This window comes from Erythrolamprus reginae, chromosome Z (assembly GCF_031021105.1).
Source record: "Erythrolamprus reginae isolate rEryReg1 chromosome Z, rEryReg1.hap1, whole genome shotgun sequence".
NCBI lineage: Eukaryota > Metazoa > Chordata > Lepidosauria > Squamata > Dipsadidae > Erythrolamprus > Erythrolamprus reginae.
The window spans coordinates 74041785-74059076 of record NC_091963.1 but is presented as its reverse complement, the minus strand read 5'-3'; the positions used below and the strand labels follow the sequence as shown (position 1 = coordinate 74059076).

Here is a 17292-nt window from a genome sequence, read left to right as displayed (position 1 = left end):
AAGATGAAAATAGTTTGTGAGAAGAGACAAAAAAATCTTGAACACCCGGTTCGTATCTCAAAAAGTTCATATGAAGAGACGTCGTAAGATGGGGTACCACTGTACATGGAATGAAATTTTAAAAGATCACCTTTTAACAATACCTGATTGTTTTCTCCAATCGAAGCAATATGCCATCCAAATTTATTACCAAAAGGAAAATTTATTACCAAAAGGAAAATATTAAAATATAAGGACCTGTTAAATGAACAATTAAAGTTAAAAACTAGACAAGAACTAAATGACGAAGTACTATGATAGACTAGTGGACGTACACCCAGATCAAGAGTAGATTTCAAAAAGATATGAAGACCTACCTATTCCATAAAGAGAATAAGCTTATAATAAAGAATCAAGGAAAATTGATCGGGAAAATTTATAAATATTTGATTATGTCTAAAACAGAATGTTTGATCTTAAATGACAGTATGATTAGTTGGTACAGGATTTTTTGAAGAAACATAGATTTAGATAAATGGGAAAAAGTTTGGACATACAACTGGAAAATAACCAAATCGGTATCTTTTAAAGAACATCAAATTAAAATGTTCTATAGATGGCCTCTGCCCCTAATAGATTATCAAAAATGTTTCCAAATATTTCTGCTAATTGTTGGAAGTATAAAAAAGAAATTGGTTCTTATTATCACCAATGGTGGACTTGCCTGAAAGCCAAAACATACTGGAATACTATTGAAAAATGGTTGAAAGAGATCACAAATCAGGAAATTAAAAAGACTCCGGAATTTTTTCTTATAGATATGTCACTACAAAAATACAAAAAAGACACACAATATTTGATAACACATATTTTAGTTGCAGCAAGAATAGTCTTCGCTCAAAGGTGGAAGGAGCTAGAAACTGCAACAGAAGATGAAATAATTAGGAAAATTATTGAGTGTGCAGAGAAGGACATGATGACGAGGAGGTTGAATAATCAAGAAGAATTGGAATATTATAAAACTTGGAATAGGGTCTACACTTGGCTGAATATAAGAAATACTCAATAAATTGAAAATTTTATATAGTATATTGTTTTGGAATAATATATAACAGAAACATGAAATATGTTATTTTTCCTTTGATATGATCTAATTAACAAATATGTTTTTACCAGAGACTTCAATCAAGAGCGGAGCGATTGAAGGTCCTTCGTGTTACATGTTTTGTTGTTTTCTTTTTATGTATGTATGTCTTGTTTTGTCTTTCAAAAATAATAAAATTTTATAAAAAAATAAAAATAAAATAAACATTCCTTTCTCATTTCCCCCCTAAATCTGCTAGTAACTCAAAATCTTAGTCACTGCTATACTTTGGGGAGGAGGAAAAAGAGAAACCTACCTACCCCTCTTGAGTCCCATCCTCAAAAAGAAATTGTTTGGGGGGAGAATTCCACAACAGAAGTCAGAAAATTTTTCGTCCAGTTCTGCCACAATGTTAATCAATCGATCTCCATTCGTCCCTCAATCAGGCTGTTCCAACATGAGGGCATGAGGGCTTTCCCCAGATCAAGCATGGAGACTGCCATCTCTGTACCATCTATGGAGTATCCAATCTATCTTTGTTACCCCTCTGGGGTTACCCCTTTGGTCCCATAGGATCTCTTGGCAGATAGAATTCAGCTGCATTTTGTAAAGCCCCATGAATCCACACTGTGTTACTGCAACATCAGCTGGTCTCTCCAAGAATATAATTTCTTGTAATGCATCTATTGTCCTCACAATAACATATTAATACAGAAAGGAGGGCTATGCCAGAAAATAAATGTAAGAAGAAACAATTGATTTACAGTATTGTACTATGAAAAATTCATCAGCTAATTCATCAGATTGAAAAAAACATAGCTTAGCCAAACGATTCTATATTTTTTTAAAAAATATAGAAATTAAATAATAAAAGAGGGAGAAGCTTTAAAAACTATTATCATTAGTTAGGTTCTTTGAGTTCATAGCTCAAAAATCTGAATGACCACTAGACAGAGAGTTAGAGCAAGAGAGTTAGAAATTCTTGCATTTACTGCTATCGAGTGGTTGCCTGCATTTCTGCAAGCCAAATCTAATATCGCTAACCTAACTTTGACACAGGAGTTAGCTAAGCTATCTTACTTTTAAATAAAGTGCAATGGGCAACACAGATCTATTGGGGTAGTGTTAGAAATATGAGACATTTTTGTTGTTGTTGTCTCTATTTATTGTCAATGGGAGATGCTTACGTGATCGTTTTTGCTTCAACTGGCAAACAACGTGCCTAAGTTTGGGTTTCGAGTTAAACAAGTAGAAGTCATAAAGCTATTATCAGAATATTTACTTGTGCAGACCAAGTCTGAGATTAGCATGGTGATTCGTTGGAATCTGGAATAGCAAAATCGATGGGGAAACACGAATTTAAATCGGGCTAAATGTGGAGGAAATTTGGTCTTCACCCTTTGCCGTAGTTGCTTACTATTGAAGACTTGTTAAAAAAAAAAAACTTGGTCCACGTTGCTCACGCATGCGTTGTAACCATTATTTGATCACCCGAGGCTTATAAACGGGGTAAAGAGGTAAAGCGGATGTGTGAGGATGGGGTGGGAGTAGGGAGATTGTTGTAGGCCGCTTTTCGCATTACTTCCGTGAATCTTAGAAGAAGCAAAGTACCTTCGGCACTGTTTGATGCTCTGAGGCTTGCAGAAGGGAAGGCTTTCGTCCGACCGAACCTTCTCTCCGTTTGCTTCAGCCGCCCGCCGTCATGTTCAAAAAACTAAAGCAGAAGATCAGCGAGGAACAAATTTCGGGCCGCGGAAATACCGGCGTCGCCGCTTCAGGGTTTCCCCAGGTGCGCAGTAGAAAATCCGCGACGCGGCTTGCTTGCTTGACAGAATGATACATTTTTGTTGTTGCGGAGCAGTTCTTTTTGTCCCGGAAAACATCCCGTGGTTTAAAAGGGAGTATTGGAGGCTTCGGAGGGGCCGGCTCCTGAATGTGTGCGAATGCTGACATTCTATGACAGTGCTTTCTAACCTTTTTTGTTCATGTCTAGATATTTAAGCGTCTACAATCGTGATGCCCCCCCCCCCCGATTATTATTCAAAAAATGAAATTACGCGGAGGAAGCCTAAAGGGGCTTTAACTTGGTTTAAGGTTCCGATTGCCCTCATTAAATCAAAGTGGGTCATGGGCCTCACTTTAGGAACAACTACTCTGTTGGATGGGAGGAATCGCTGAAAGGGTTCAGGTGCCGGCCATGTTGGACCACATCTGTTCAGGCGACATTCTTTCCGTTTATCGCTTTAGGACACTTTGCGCTAGCCAACTAGGGCAGGCTTCTACTTATTAATTAATTTAGGTTGTCCAGTTTAGTTGCTGCCTTTGTTAGGACTCGTTCTTGTTAGATAGGCTCAAATCATAAAACAAACTGGGTTTATTATTATCTTAGACTAAGACCTAAGACAGTGATGGCAAACCTATGACACGCGTGTCAGCACTGACACGCGGAGCCATTTTAGGTGACACGCCGGAGAAACAGGGAGCTTAGAGTGGTGAAGATGCAAATCTCCCCGCTTTCCAATTTCCCACCGACTGCAAGTACAGCAACTGCAATTATTATTATTATTTTTCCTCTCCCCTTAATTTTGTTTTGCACCAATTTTTTAAAAAATTGCGCCGGTTGCAATTTTAATTTCACTCCCAGGGCTATTTACCCGGGGTCCTACTTTGCTTACACATTAAACTGCTCATCCCATATCGCTCCGCCAGGAAATCTACTCCAACCTCCCCTCCCCTCCTTCGCTTCTTTCCCTCCACGAGCAGCGCATGGTGTCTCCTCACCTTGGGTCGATCGCATCGGGGAGGGCTGAATAATTTAATTGCCGTTTCTCTTATAGCTGTTACAGGTAAACCCTTACCGGGTTATTCATTTGTAATTAAAAATAATCATGCCGGGCTCGCAAAAAAGAGTGGGAAAAAAAAAACCTGCGTGGACGTCTTTGGCGGCTCATAACTAGATTTTCACAACCCCCCCACCCCCCTTGATAAGCTTTTTCTTGAGTCTGAACAGTTTGGGGGGTTCACCAAAGAGAAAAGAGGGAGAGAGGAAGGAAGGAAGGGTTAAATATAAAGGGAGAGAGGGAGGGGAAGAGGGGAAGGATGAGGGGTTATTATTAATCTGTAATTTAAAAAAATCATGCCGGGCTCGCAAAAAAGAGTCTGAAAAAAAAAAAACCCTGCGTAGACGTCGCGCCATTTGCACCCCCCACCGCGGAGGGAAAGCATTTGGCATCGGCACCGCCAACCCCCCCCCTCCACCAGCAGCAAAAGCCTGAACGACGGAGTCGAAAGGCAAACGGTGCACCCCCCCAGAAGCAGCAAAAGCCTAAGCGGCGGGGCGCTCCGTCGTTCAGGCTTTTGCTGCTGGTGGAGGGGAAGGCGCCAAAGGCAAATGGCGCGCCCCGCCGCTTAGGCTTTTGCTGCTTCTGGAGGGATGCACCGTTTGCCTTTGGCGCCTTCCCCTCCACCAGCAGCAAAAGCCTGAACGACGGAGCCGAAAGGCTTTTGCTGCTGGTGGAGGGGGGGTTGGCGGTGCCGAAAGGCAAATGCTTTCCCTCCGCGGTTGGGGGTGCAGGGCAGGCGCAGTCAGCCCCAGGAGACAGAGGGAATGAGAGAAAGGAAAGAGAGAAAGGGAGGGAGAGAAGGAAAGAGTGAGAGATAGAAAGGATAGAGAGAAAGGGAATGAGAGAAAGGAAAGAGAGAGAAAGGGAGGGAGAGAAGGAAAGAGAGATAGAAAGGATAGAGAGAAAGAGGGAATGAGGGAAAGGAAAGAGAGAGAAAGGGAGGGAGAGAAGGAAAGAGTGAGAGATAGAAAGGAGAGAGAGAAAGAGGGAATGAGAGAAAGGAAAGAGAGAGAAAGGGAGGGAGAGAAGGAAAGAGTGAGAGATAGAAAGGAGAGAGAGAAAGAGGGAATGAGAGAAAGGAAAGAGAGAAAGGGAGGGAGAGAAGGAAAGAGTGAGAGATAGAAAGGATAGAGAGAAAGGGAATGAGAGAAAGGGAAGAGAGATGAGAGAGGAAGGAGGAGAGAGAAAGAGAGAGAGGAGGGGTAGCGAATTATGGATGTCAGAACTCACGCATGCGTAGTAGCGTGCGCCCACACTTTTTAAAAAAATTTAAAAGAACAAGAGAAAGCATGAGAGAGAAAGAACAAGAGAGAGAGAGAAAGAAAATAAGAGAACGAGAGAGAGAGAGAAGGAAAGCAAGAGAGAAAAAAGATAGCAAGAGAAAGCAAGACAGATAGGGAGAGGAAAGGAGAGCGACAGAAATGAGAACAAAAAGGGGAGAAAAAAGGAGAAATGAGAAAATGATTGAGGCAGAGAATGAGAGGAGAGAGAAACAAAAGAGAGAGAGAGGTGATTTTTGAAGCATATGGTAAAAAGCATCCAAATAATAAGAACCCACCCCCAGCCCACACCTGTTTTTGAAAAGAATAAAAGATAAAAAAAACCCCAGCCCTCAACTGGTTTTGGAAATGGTTCGAGTGTATACACACACACACATAAGGGGGGGAAAGAGACAGGGATGGAAAAAGAGGAGAAGTGAGAGGGAGAAGGAATGAGGGGAAAAGGGAGGAAGAGAGAGAAATGAGAAACATGAGAGAAAAGGGGGAAAGACAGGAGAAATACCCAGAAATGAGACAGCGGTATAAATTTGAGGAGGGATGATTGATGATTGACTGTATTTATAAGGGGATGTTACATGGGATTGTATATATGAGGGGGTTATGTATGTATGTATGTATGTATGTATGTATTTATTTATTTATTTATTTATTTATTAGTTTTGTGTCATTTTGGTTGGTGGTGTGCCCCAGGATTTTGTAAATGTAAAAAATGTGCCGCGGCTCAAAAAAGGTTGAAAAACACTGATTTAAAGCATATGGTAAAAGCACTTAAATAATAACAGAGAAAGAAAAACCCCAACCCTCACCTGTTTTTATTAATAGTTATGTTTTTGAATTTGCTGGTTGTTTTAGTTTTAATAGTAATAGAGTTTGGTTTGGTTTTATTATTAATTTCTTTTAATAAAAAAGAAGGGATTTATTATTTATTTATATTTATATTTATTTTTTGTTTGTTTATCTGTCTATCTACCTACCTACCTACCTACCTATCTACCTATATATCTACCTACCTACCTACCTACCTACCTACATACATATATATATATATATATATACTTCTATGCCGCCCAGTTTTTTTCTCAAGGTGACACACCACCCGAGTTATGCTCAGTTTTTTGGCGAATTTTGACACACCAAGCTCAAAAGGTTGCCCATCACTGACCTAAGACCTTCGAAGACCAGATGAACACCATGCCTGGACTGACTGATTACTGATGATTGAAGAATATTTTAAGATCTGTTTTATACCATCAACGAAATCAATTTTTATATTAACTTATAATTTTAGTGTATACTGTATATAGTTATATTTTAACGGTTTTAGTGTTTTTAAATTGTTATTAATTGCCATTTTATACTATTACTAATTTAATTGATTTTTAAAGTAATTGGGGTTCTAAGTAATGGATGACTGGGATAAATTTGCTTGTGGCTATGAATGGAATGACTGGTATGATTGGGTGGGTGGGGGTGGGGGTGTGTGCGTTATGGATGAGTTTATTGATAGTAGTGTGAATGATAGGTCTGGCCCACCTGATGCTCGGGAGACAGGAGAGGAAGGGGCGCCGATCTCTGGGGGGGCAGAGGGTCGAAATATCCCTGTGTTGCTGGGGAGAGGCAGATATGGCGGGGGCCACAGAGTTAGCCGTTCCAGGGGAACGAGGGACCGTTGCTTAATAACGGTCCCTTGTTCTGGCTCTGTGAGCCCAATCTTGGGTACTGGTGGTGAGTGTAACTCTGGCCCTGGGCTCAGGTTGCTGCTGCTGAATGCCAGGTCGGTAGTAAATAAAGCTCTCCTCATCCGGGATTTGATCCTGGATGAGGAGGCCGACCTGGCATGTATTACTGAAACCTGGCTGGGCCCGGAGGGAGGTGTTCCTCTCTCTGAAATTTGCCCAGCCGGGTTTCAGATATGGCATCAACCTCGACCCCAGGGAAGGGGGGGAGGAGTGGCTATTGTAGCCAGGGAGAGCCTTTGCCTGCGTAGACTCATTGCTCCGGAAATTGCGGGTTGCGAGTCTCTCGATGAAGTTGGACTTAGGGGTTCAGGTGGGCTTATTTCTCATGTACCTGCCTCCCAGCTGTGTGTCAAAAGCCCTGCCTGTGCTACTCGAGGAGGTAGCCGGGTTGGCGGTGGAGTTCCCCGGACTCATCGTCCTGGGGGACTTCAACCTGCCGTCACTCGGCGAAACCTCTGGGTTGGCACAGGAGTTCATGGCCACCATGACAGCCGTGGACCTGACTCAAGTAGTACAGGGTCCGACTCACGAGGGAGGGCACGCACCTGACATGGTATTCCTTTCCGAGCAATTGAGTAATGGTCTGAGACTAAGGGGCTTAGAAGTATTGCCTTTGTCATGGTCAGACAATTTTTTACTATGGCTTGACTTCCTGGCTCCAATCCTCCCCCGCAGGGAGGCAGAACCAATGAAGATGTTCCGCCCCAGACGCCTGATGGACCCAGAGGGCTTTCAAATGGCGCTTGGGGTTATTCCAGAGGCATTCGTCCACAGTTCGGCGGAGTCTCTCGCGGAGCCCTGGAACAGGGCTGCGGCGGGGGCTCTTGACCAGATTGCGCCTTTGCGACCTCTCCGTGGCGCTAGACCCCGTAGAGCCCCATGGTTCAACGAGGAGCTCCGGGAGTTGAAACGCCAAAAGAGACGTCTAGAGAAGCGATGGAGGAAGAGTAGGTCTGAATCCGACCGAACACTTGTAAGAGCTTTTATTAAGACTTACAAAGTGGCGCTCAAGGCGGCAAGATGCGCGTATCATGCCGCCTTGATTGCATCAGCGGAATCCCGCCCAGCCACTCTGTTTAGGGTGACCCGCTCCCTTCTTAACCAGGGGGGAGTTGGGGAGCCCTTACAGAGTAGTGCCGAGGATTTTAACACGTTTTTCGCTAATAAAGTCGCTCGGATCCGGGCCGACCTCGACTCCAATTGTAAAACAGAGTCGACTGACAACGAGTCAGTCGAGGTGACTGGGGCACGTACTTGTCCACCTGTCTGGGAAGAGTTTGATCTGATGAAGTGGACAAGGCCATTGGAGCTGTGAGTTCCGCCACCTGTTTACTGGATCCATGTCCCTCCTGGCTGGTTTCGGCCAGCAGGGAGGTGACGCGGAGCTGGGCCCAGGAGATTACCAACGCTTCCTTGGGGACGGGAGTTTTTCCATCACTCTATAAAGAAGCGCTCGTGCGCCCCCTCCTCAAGAAGCCCTCCCTGGACCCAGCTGTGCTTAACTACTATCGTCCAGTCTCCAACCTTCCCTTTATGGGGAAGGTTGTCGAGAAGGTGGTGGCGCTCCAGCGGTCCTTGGAAGAAGCCGATTATCTAGGTCCCCAGCAGTCGGGTTTCAGGCCCGGTTACAGCACGGAAACCGCTTTGGTCGCGTTGATGGATGATCTCTGGCGGGCCCGGGATAGGGGTTTATCCTCTGTCCTGGTGCTCCTTGACCTCTCAGCGGCTTTCGATACCATCGACCATGGTATCCTTCTGCACCGGCTGGAGGGGTTGGGGGTGGGAGGCACTGTTCTTCAGTGGTTCTCCTCCTACCTCTCTGGCCGGTCGCAGTCGGTGTTAGTGGGGGGTCAGAGGTCGACTCCTAGGTCTCTCCCTTGTGGGGTGCCTCAGGGGTCGGTCCTCTCCCCCCTGCTATTCAACATCTACATGAAACCGCTGGGCGAGATCATCCAAGGACATGGGGTGAGGTATCATCAATATGCGGATGATACCCAGCTTTACATCTCCACCCCATGCCCAGTCAACGAAGCGGTGGAAGTGATGTGCCGGTGCCTGGAGGCTGTTGGGGCCTGGATGGGTGTCAACAGACTCAAGCTCAACCCGGATAAGACGGAGTGGCTGTGGGTTTTGCCTCCCAAGGACAATCCCATCTGTCCGTCCATTACCCTGGGGGGGGAATTATTGACCCCCTCAGAGAGGGTCCGCAACTTGGGCGTCCTACTCGATCCACAGCTCACATTAGAAAAACATCTCTCAGCTGTGGCGAGGGGGGCGTTTGCCCAGGTTCGCCTGGTGCACCAGTTGCGGCCCTATCTGGACCGGGACTCATTGCTCACAGTCACTCATGCCCTCATCACCTCGAGGTTCGACTACTGTAATGCTCTCTACATGGGGCTACCTTTGAAAAGTGTTCGGAAACTTCAGATCGTGCAGAATGCAGCTGCGAGAGCAGTCATTGGCTTACCTAGGTATGCCCATGTTTCACCATCACTCCGCAGTCTGCATTGGTTGCCGATCAGTTTCCGGTCACAATTCAAAGTGTTGGTTATGACCTTTAAAGCCCTTCATGGCATTGGACCAGAATATCTCCGAGACCGCCTCCTGCCGCACGAATCCCAGCGACCGATCAGGTCTCACAGAGTGGGCCTTCTCCGGGTCCCGTCAACTAAACAATGTAGGTTGGCAGGCCCCAGGGGAAGAGCCTTCTCTGTGGCGGCACCGGCCCTCTGGAACCAACTCCCCCCGGAGATTAGAACTGCCACTACTCTTCCTGCCTTCCGTAAACTCCTTAAAACCCACCTTTGCCGTCAGGCATGGGGGAACTGAAACATCTTCCCCTGGGCATGTTTAATTTATATATGGTATGCTTGTGTGTATGTCTGTTAGTATATGGGGTCTTTTAAATCTTTTAATTTTAAATTTGTTAGATTATTTATGATTTGTTTCCACGTGTTGTGAGCCGCCCCGAGTCTTCGGAGAGGGGCGGCATACAAATCTAAGTAATAAATAAATAAATGAATAAATAAATAAATAAATAAATAAATAAATAAATAAAAGCAATGCATAATGACAAGCAAACAATCCATGTACAAGGAACGCCCTGCTAGCTCAAAACCCCTCCTTTATATACACCTTCAACAGTCCCAACCAATCAGGCCACAGGAAATCTCCCCTCCCTCCCAGAGCAACGGATCCTAGCGCTTTGGGTCCCACCAAGGATGTAACAGTTTTACCCTAGTCCCATAATTATCTGTACAAGACATTCTGTACTCCCCAAAATTCATTGCATTTTAGCCTAGTATTGTGAGAACTGGATTCGGTTAAGTGTATGCTCCAGTGTGTTCTCTGAGTATTTAAGCACTTGGACAAAATAGAAATATAACTTATTTTTCTGTGTATAAGACGCACCCAGATTTTAGAGGAGGAAAACAAGGAAAAAAGTATTCTGAATCAAATGGTATTATATTGTTTAATAAAATACCAGTTTTGCAGAATACTTTTTACAAACTTCAAACTTGACAGCTTCAAGACTTGTGGACTTTAGCTCCCAGAATTCCTCTACCAGTCATGCTACCTTATGAATGGGAGTTGAAGTCCACAAGCCTTAAACTTGCCAGGTTTGAAGACCAAAGTCATGTTTCACCCAAACCCTGCTTATTCAACCCCTATGACAATAATTAAGTGTTGTATCTCATGATTCTTGACAAGTGTATCTTTTATGTACACTGAGAGCATGTGCACCAAAGACAAATTCCTCTTGTGTCCAACCACACTTGGCCAATAAAAGAATTCTATTCTGTTCTGTTGTGTTCTATTCTATGTCCCACAAAGCAGAGAAAGAAAGTAATAAGCCTAAGAAATTAAAGAAAGGAAAAAAGCACTATTTATATGTTTCTGCCCTTAGAAACCATTGATTAGCGCATAACCACACAACACACCATACATTCCCTCCTTTGTCTTTCCTTTTAAGGTTTTCATCAACTCATCAACTTCCCAAGCATCTCAGTTCTCCTGCATTCAATGTACGGTATGTTCATATTTTTTCTACCATCCAATTATATCTTCTAGCAGCACATTCTTGTACAAATCCATGTCTACTTCTCACAAAAGTTAATTTCTTGGAATAGGCTACATAATACCTAGAGCTTGATATCAATGTTTGAACTCCTTGCCTTTTGTACAACCATTCTGAAATCTTTTAACAACATTTTGCCAAGCTATGCAAAATCATCTATTTGCATTGGTTTATCGATAAATACGTTATAAATCAGAATAGCAAAGCAGAACAGAGCATAGAATATAATTTTTTAAATGGCCAAGTGTGATTGGATACACAAGGAATTTTTTTTGGTGCATATTTTATTTTATTTTTATTTATTTATTATTTAGATTTATATGCCGCCCCTCTCCGCGGACTCGGGGCGGCTCACAACAAGGCATAAACAAATCGTAACAAATCCAAATAAATTTAAATATTTAAAAAAGTTTAAAAAGAACCCCAATATACTAACAAGCACACACACAAATATACCATACATAAATTGTACATGCCCGGGGGAGATGTTTCAGTTCCCCCATGCCTGACGACACAGGTGGGTTTTAAGAATTTTACGGAAGGCAGGGAGAGTAGGGGCAGTTCTAATCTCCAGGGGGAGTTGGTTCCAGAGAGTCGGGGCCGCCACACAGAAGGCTCTTCCCCTGGGGCCCGCCAACCGACATTGTTTAGTTGACGGGACCCAGGGAAGGCCCACTCTGTGGGACCTAATCGGTCGCTGGGATTCGTGCGGCAGGAGGCGGTCTCGGAGGTATTCTGGTCCAATGCCATGAAGGGCTTTAAAGGTCATAACCAACACTTTGAATTGTGACCGGAAATTGATCGGCAACCAGTGCAGACTGCGGAGTGATGGCGAAACATGGGCATACCTAGGTAAGCCCATGACTGCTCTCGCAGCTGCATTCTGCACGATCTGAAGTTTCCGAACACTTTTCAAAGGTAGCCCCATGTAGAGAGCGTTACAGTAGTCGAACCTCGAGGTGATGAGGGCATGAGTGACTGTGAGCAATGAGTCCCGGTCCAGATAGGGCTGCAACTGGTGCACCAGGCGAACCTGGGCAAATGCCCCCCTCGCCACAGCTGAAAGATGGTTCTCTAATGTAAGCTGTGGATCGAGGAGGACGCCCAAGTTGCGGACCCTCTCCGAGGGGGTCAATAATTCCCCCCCCAGGGTAATGGACGGACAGATGGAATTGTCCTTGGGAGGCAGGACCCACAGCCACTCCGTCTTATCCGGGTTGAGTTTGAGTCTGTTGACACCCATCCAGGCCCCAACAGCCTCCAGACACCGCCACATCACTTCCGCTGCTTCGTTGACTGGACATGGGGTGGAGATGTAAAGCTGGGTATCATCAGCGTACTGATGATACCTCACCCCATGCCCTCGGATGATCTCACCCAGCGGTTTCATGTAGATATTAAATAGCAGGGGGGAGAGGACCGACCCCTGAGGCACCCCACAAGGGAGAGACCTCGGAGTCGACGTCTGGAGGAGAACCACTGAAGAACAGTGCCCCCCACTCCCAACCCCTCCAGCCGGTGCAGAAGGATACCATGGTCGATGGTATCGAAAGCCGCTGAGAGGTCAAGGAGCACCAGGACAGAGGATAAACCCCTGTCCCGGGCCTGCCAGAGGTCATCCATCAACGCGACCAAAGCAGTTTCCGTGCTGTAACCGGGTCTGAAACCCGACTGCTGGGGACCTAGATAATCGACTTCTTCCAAGGACCGTTGGAGCTGGAGCGCCACCACCTTCTCAACAACCTTCCCCATAAAGGGAAGGTTGGAGACTGGGCGATAGTTATTAAGTATGGCTGGGTCCAGGGAGGGCTTCTTGAGGAGGGGGCGCACAAGCGCTTCTTTATAGAGAGTTGGAAAAACTCCCCTCCCCAAGGAAGCGTTGGTAATCTCCTGGACCCAGCTCCGTGTCACCTCCCTGCTGGCCGAGACCAACCAGGAGGGACACGGATCCAGTAAGCAGGTGGCGGAACTCACAGATCCAATGGCCTTGTCCACTTCATCCGGTGTCACCAGATCAAACTCTTCCCAGACAGGTGGACAAGTACGTGCCCCAGTCACCTCGACTGACTCGTTGTCAGTCGACTCTGTTTCCCAATTGGAGTCGAGATCGGCCCGGATCTGAGCGATTTTATCAGCGAAAAACATGTTAAAATCCTCGGCACTGCTCTGCAAGGGCTCCCCAACTCCCCCCTGATTAAGAATGGAGCGGGTCACCCTAAACAGAGCGGCCGGGCGGGATTCCGCTGATGCAATCAAGGCGGCATGGTACGCGCATCTTGCTGCCTTGAGCGCCACTTTGTAAGTCTTAATAAAAGCTCTTACAAGTGTTCGATCAGATTCAGACCTACTCTTCCTCCATCGTTTCTCTAGACGTCTCTTCTGGCGTTTCAACTCCCGGAGCTCCTCGTTGAACCATGGAGCTCTACGGGGTCTAGCGCCACGGAGAGGTCGCAAAGGCGCAATCCGGTCGAGAGCCTCCGCTGCGGCCTTGTTCCAGGCTTCCGCAAGAGACTCTGCCGAACTGTGGACAAGTGCCTCTGGTATAACCCCAAGCGCCGTCTGAAAGCCCTCTGGGTCCATCAGGCATCTGGGGCAGAACATCTTAATTGGTTCCGCCTCCCTGCGGGGAAGGATTGGAGCCAGGAAGTCAAGACGTAGTAGAAAATGGTCTGACCATGACAAAGGCAATACTTCTAAGCCCCTTAGTCTCAGACCATTACTCAGTTGCTCGGAAAGGAATAGCATGTCAGGTGCGTGCCCTCCCTCGTGAGTCGGACCCTGTACTACTTGAGTCAGGTCCATGGCTGTCATGGTGGCCATGAACTCCTGTGCCAACCCAGAGGTTTCGCCGAGTGACGGCAGGTTGAAGTCCCCCAGGACAATAAGTCCGGGGAACTCCACCGCCAACCCGGCTACCTCCTCAAGTAGCACAGGCAGGGCTTTTGACACGCAGCTGGGAGGCAGGTACGTGAGAAATAAGCCCACCTGAACCCCTATGCTCTCAGTGTATATAAAAGAAAATATAAGTTCATCAAGAATCATAATATACAACACTTAATGACAGTCTGAGTACAAATAAGCAATCACATCATATTAGGAACCAGTCAATGTAAATCATAAGGATACAAGCAAAAAAGCTATAGTCATACAGTCATTAGTAGAAGGAGATGGTAGTAGGAACAATGAGAAGATTAATAGTAGTGCAGACTTAGTAAATAGTTTAATAGTGTTGAGGGAATTATTTGTTTAGCATTATAAATGAGGAGCTGGGTCCAGGAGATTGTCAACGCTTCCTTGGGGAGGGGATCCTTTCCATCATCCTATAAAGAGGCGCTCGTGCGCCCACTCCTCAAGAAGCCTTCCCTGGACCCAGCCGTACTTAATAACTACCGTCCAGTCTCCAACCTTCCCTTTATGGGGAAGGTTGTTGAGAAGGTGGTGGCACTCCAGCTCCAGCGATCCTTGGAAGAAGCCGATTATCTAGGTCCCCAGCAGTCGGGTTTCAGGCCCGGTTACAGCACGGAAACTGCTTTGGTCGCATTGATGGATGATCTCTGGCGGGCCCGGGACAGGGGTTTATCCTCTGTCCTGGTGCTTCTTGACCTCTCAGCGGCTTTCGATACCATTGACCATGGTATCCTTCTGCACCGGCTGGAGGGGTTGGGAGTGGGAGGCACTGTTCTTCAGTGGTTATACTCCTACCTCTCCGGTCGGTTGCAGTCGGTGTTAGTGGGGGGTCAGAGGTCGACTCCGAGGTCTCTCCCTTGTGGGGTGCCTCAGGGGTCGGTCCTCTCCCCCCTGCTATTTAATATCTACATGAAACCGCTGGGTGAGATCATCCAAGGGCATGGGGTGAGGTATCATCAGTACGCTGATGATACCCAGCTTTACATCTCCACCCCATGTCCAGTCAACGAAGCAGCGGAAGTGATGTGCCGGTGTCTGGAGGCTGTTGGGGCCTGGATGGGTGTCAACAGACTCAAACTCAACCCGGATAAGACGGAGTGGCTGTGGGTTTTGCCTCCCAAGGACAATCCCATCTGTCCTTCCATTACCCTGGGGGGGGAACTATTGACCCCCTCGGAGAGGGTCCGCAACTTGGGCGTCCTCCTCAATCCACAGCTGACATTAGAGAACCATCTTTCAGCTGTGGCGAGGGGGGCGTTTGCCCAGGTTCGCCTGGTGCACCAGTTGCGGCCCTATCTGGACCGGGACACATTGCTCACAGTCACTCATGCCCTCATCACCTCGAGGTTCGACTACTGTAATGCTCTCTACATGGGGCTACCTTTGAAAAGTGTTCGGAAACTTCAGATCATGTAGAATGCAGCTGCGAGAGCAGTCATGGGCCTACCTAAGTATGCCCATGTTTCACCAACACTCCGCAGTCTGCATTGGTTGCCGATCAACTTCCGGTCACAATTCAAAGTGTTGGTTATGACCTTTAAAGCCCTTCATGGCACTGGACCAGAATATCTCCGAGACCGCCTTCTGCCGCACGAATCCCAGCGACCGATTAGGTCCCACAGAGTGGGCCTTCTCCGGGTCCCGTCAACTAAACAATGTCGGTTGGCGGGCCCCAGGGGAACAGCCTTCTCTGTGGCGGCCCCGGCCCTCTGGAACCAACTCCCCCCGGAGATTAGAACTGCCCCTACTCTCCTTGCCTTTCGTAAGCTCCTTAAGACCCACCTGTGTTGTCAGGCATGGGGGAACTGAGACATCTCCCCCGGGCATATACAATTTATGAATGGTATGTGTGTATGTATGTGTGTTTAGAAAATGGGGTTTTTTAAATGTTTTTAGTAGAAATTTAGATTTGTTGTAAACTGTTTTTTTCACTTTGTTGTGAGCCGCCCCGAGTCTGCGGAGAGGGGCGGCATACAAATGTAAATAAACATAAACAAACATAAACAAACATTATTTCATAACCACCACCAAATATGACTACTTTGGCACACACACACACAGAGAAAAATAGAGAATATTTTTATTGCAATCACTGATCAGCAAATTAAACAGCTATATAAAAGTATCAATAAGCAGAATGCAATTAAAACGATGGTGTGAATAGGGAAAAGATACATGTCCTGAGAGAACAATATGTCTATCATCCAAAAAGATGCTAAAACATCTAGATGAAATGTTTTACTATTAGGCAGTGAATACAGATAATAGAACACTAAAAATCAAACTTAAGAAAGTGGGGAGGGGAAGGAAGGGACTACAGCTATAGCTCTGGAATATGGGACTGACTTTCCCAACAACATTAGGAAGCCACCATCAAATAAGCTTCAATTGTTTTGTAATACAGGTAGTCCCTGTGTTATGTCAGCTCCGAGTTATGATGTTTCGTGGTTATGACATCTCCCGGCACAGCAGCTCCATGCTTCTATTACCTCTCTATCCTGTTCCCCTTCCCTCAAAGCAGGCCTCGCAAGCCACGCACCGCACCGCGCAATGGTTCCCCCACACCCTCTGGAAAGCTTCCCACGGGGAAAGGAGACAGCGAGCTGTCACGCTACTTACTCTCCCTCATGCCTCAGGTTTTGGCAGTGGGATCCATAATCTTTTAGCAAGAATTTCTTTAGTCATCTAAAGTATGTCATGATGTGGTGACCCAGGGGCAGCAAGGCCTCCCGAACGGCTGTGTGTGACGCTCTGCCCACTCCGCCCGCCTGCAGTGCCGGGGAAGGACCGGCTATTGCTTCCTCGAAGCCACCGCTGCTACCGCCGTCTCCGTTCGGGCGATGGGGTCTCCACGGTGGGAGGCCTTGGAGGCTGAAGCGACACAGCCTGGTCAGTAGTGGGGGGGGATTTATGGGAAGGGTGGGGGGCTCGTCTCCCTCATTTCCCTCAGGCGTTAGAGCGAAGTGGAGGAAGATCAGGAATGTTCCAACTTACGATCCCCGTAGGAACAGATCAGCGTCGTAAGTCGGGGACCCCCTGTAATTACAATATCTTTAATAATGTTACAATTAAACAGGATAATTAAATATTTTGCTTAAATAAGCATTTATAATTTTGTTACAATTAAATAAGCATTTATAATTTTGTTATGTTAAATAGTCATTTCATATTAATAAAATGATAATTATTTTACAAATTATCTTAAAAAATAGTATTGGTGCTCTGCAGGACTTAAAATTATGAATTTGGATTTAAAAATATGGCCTTGGCAGTCCCTGAGGTCCAAAAGGTTGGGAACCCCTTTTGTAGTGCATTCTTATATGTTCTTCTGTGAGCTGCTGCGAGAATCCAAGCAATGGGTTAAATCTCGGTCAGATGATTG

The 17292-nt window shown here is 46.1% G+C and overlaps 1 protein-coding gene across 7 annotated transcripts in view; it reads left to right on the top strand.

Moving 5' to 3' along the window:
• Positions 1-2548: 2548 nt before the first annotated feature.
• Positions 2549-17292, top strand: part of LOC139152918 (golgin subfamily A member 4-like) — a 253930-nt gene continuing 239186 nt past the window's right edge. For 6 of the 7 annotated variants that reach the window (XR_011556733.1, XR_011556732.1, XR_011556731.1 and 3 more), the window contains exons 1-2: positions 2559-2852; positions 10899-10955. Coding sequence is in view for 4 of the 7 variants with exons in the window: in XM_070726336.1 (XP_070582437.1) it covers positions 2766-2852; positions 10899-10955 (144 nt within the window). In the remaining 3 variants the exon portion in view is untranslated. Of the gene's footprint in view, positions 2853-10898; positions 10956-17292 lie in introns of all 7 variants that reach the window. The other variant, XM_070726337.1, reaches the window with a different exon arrangement.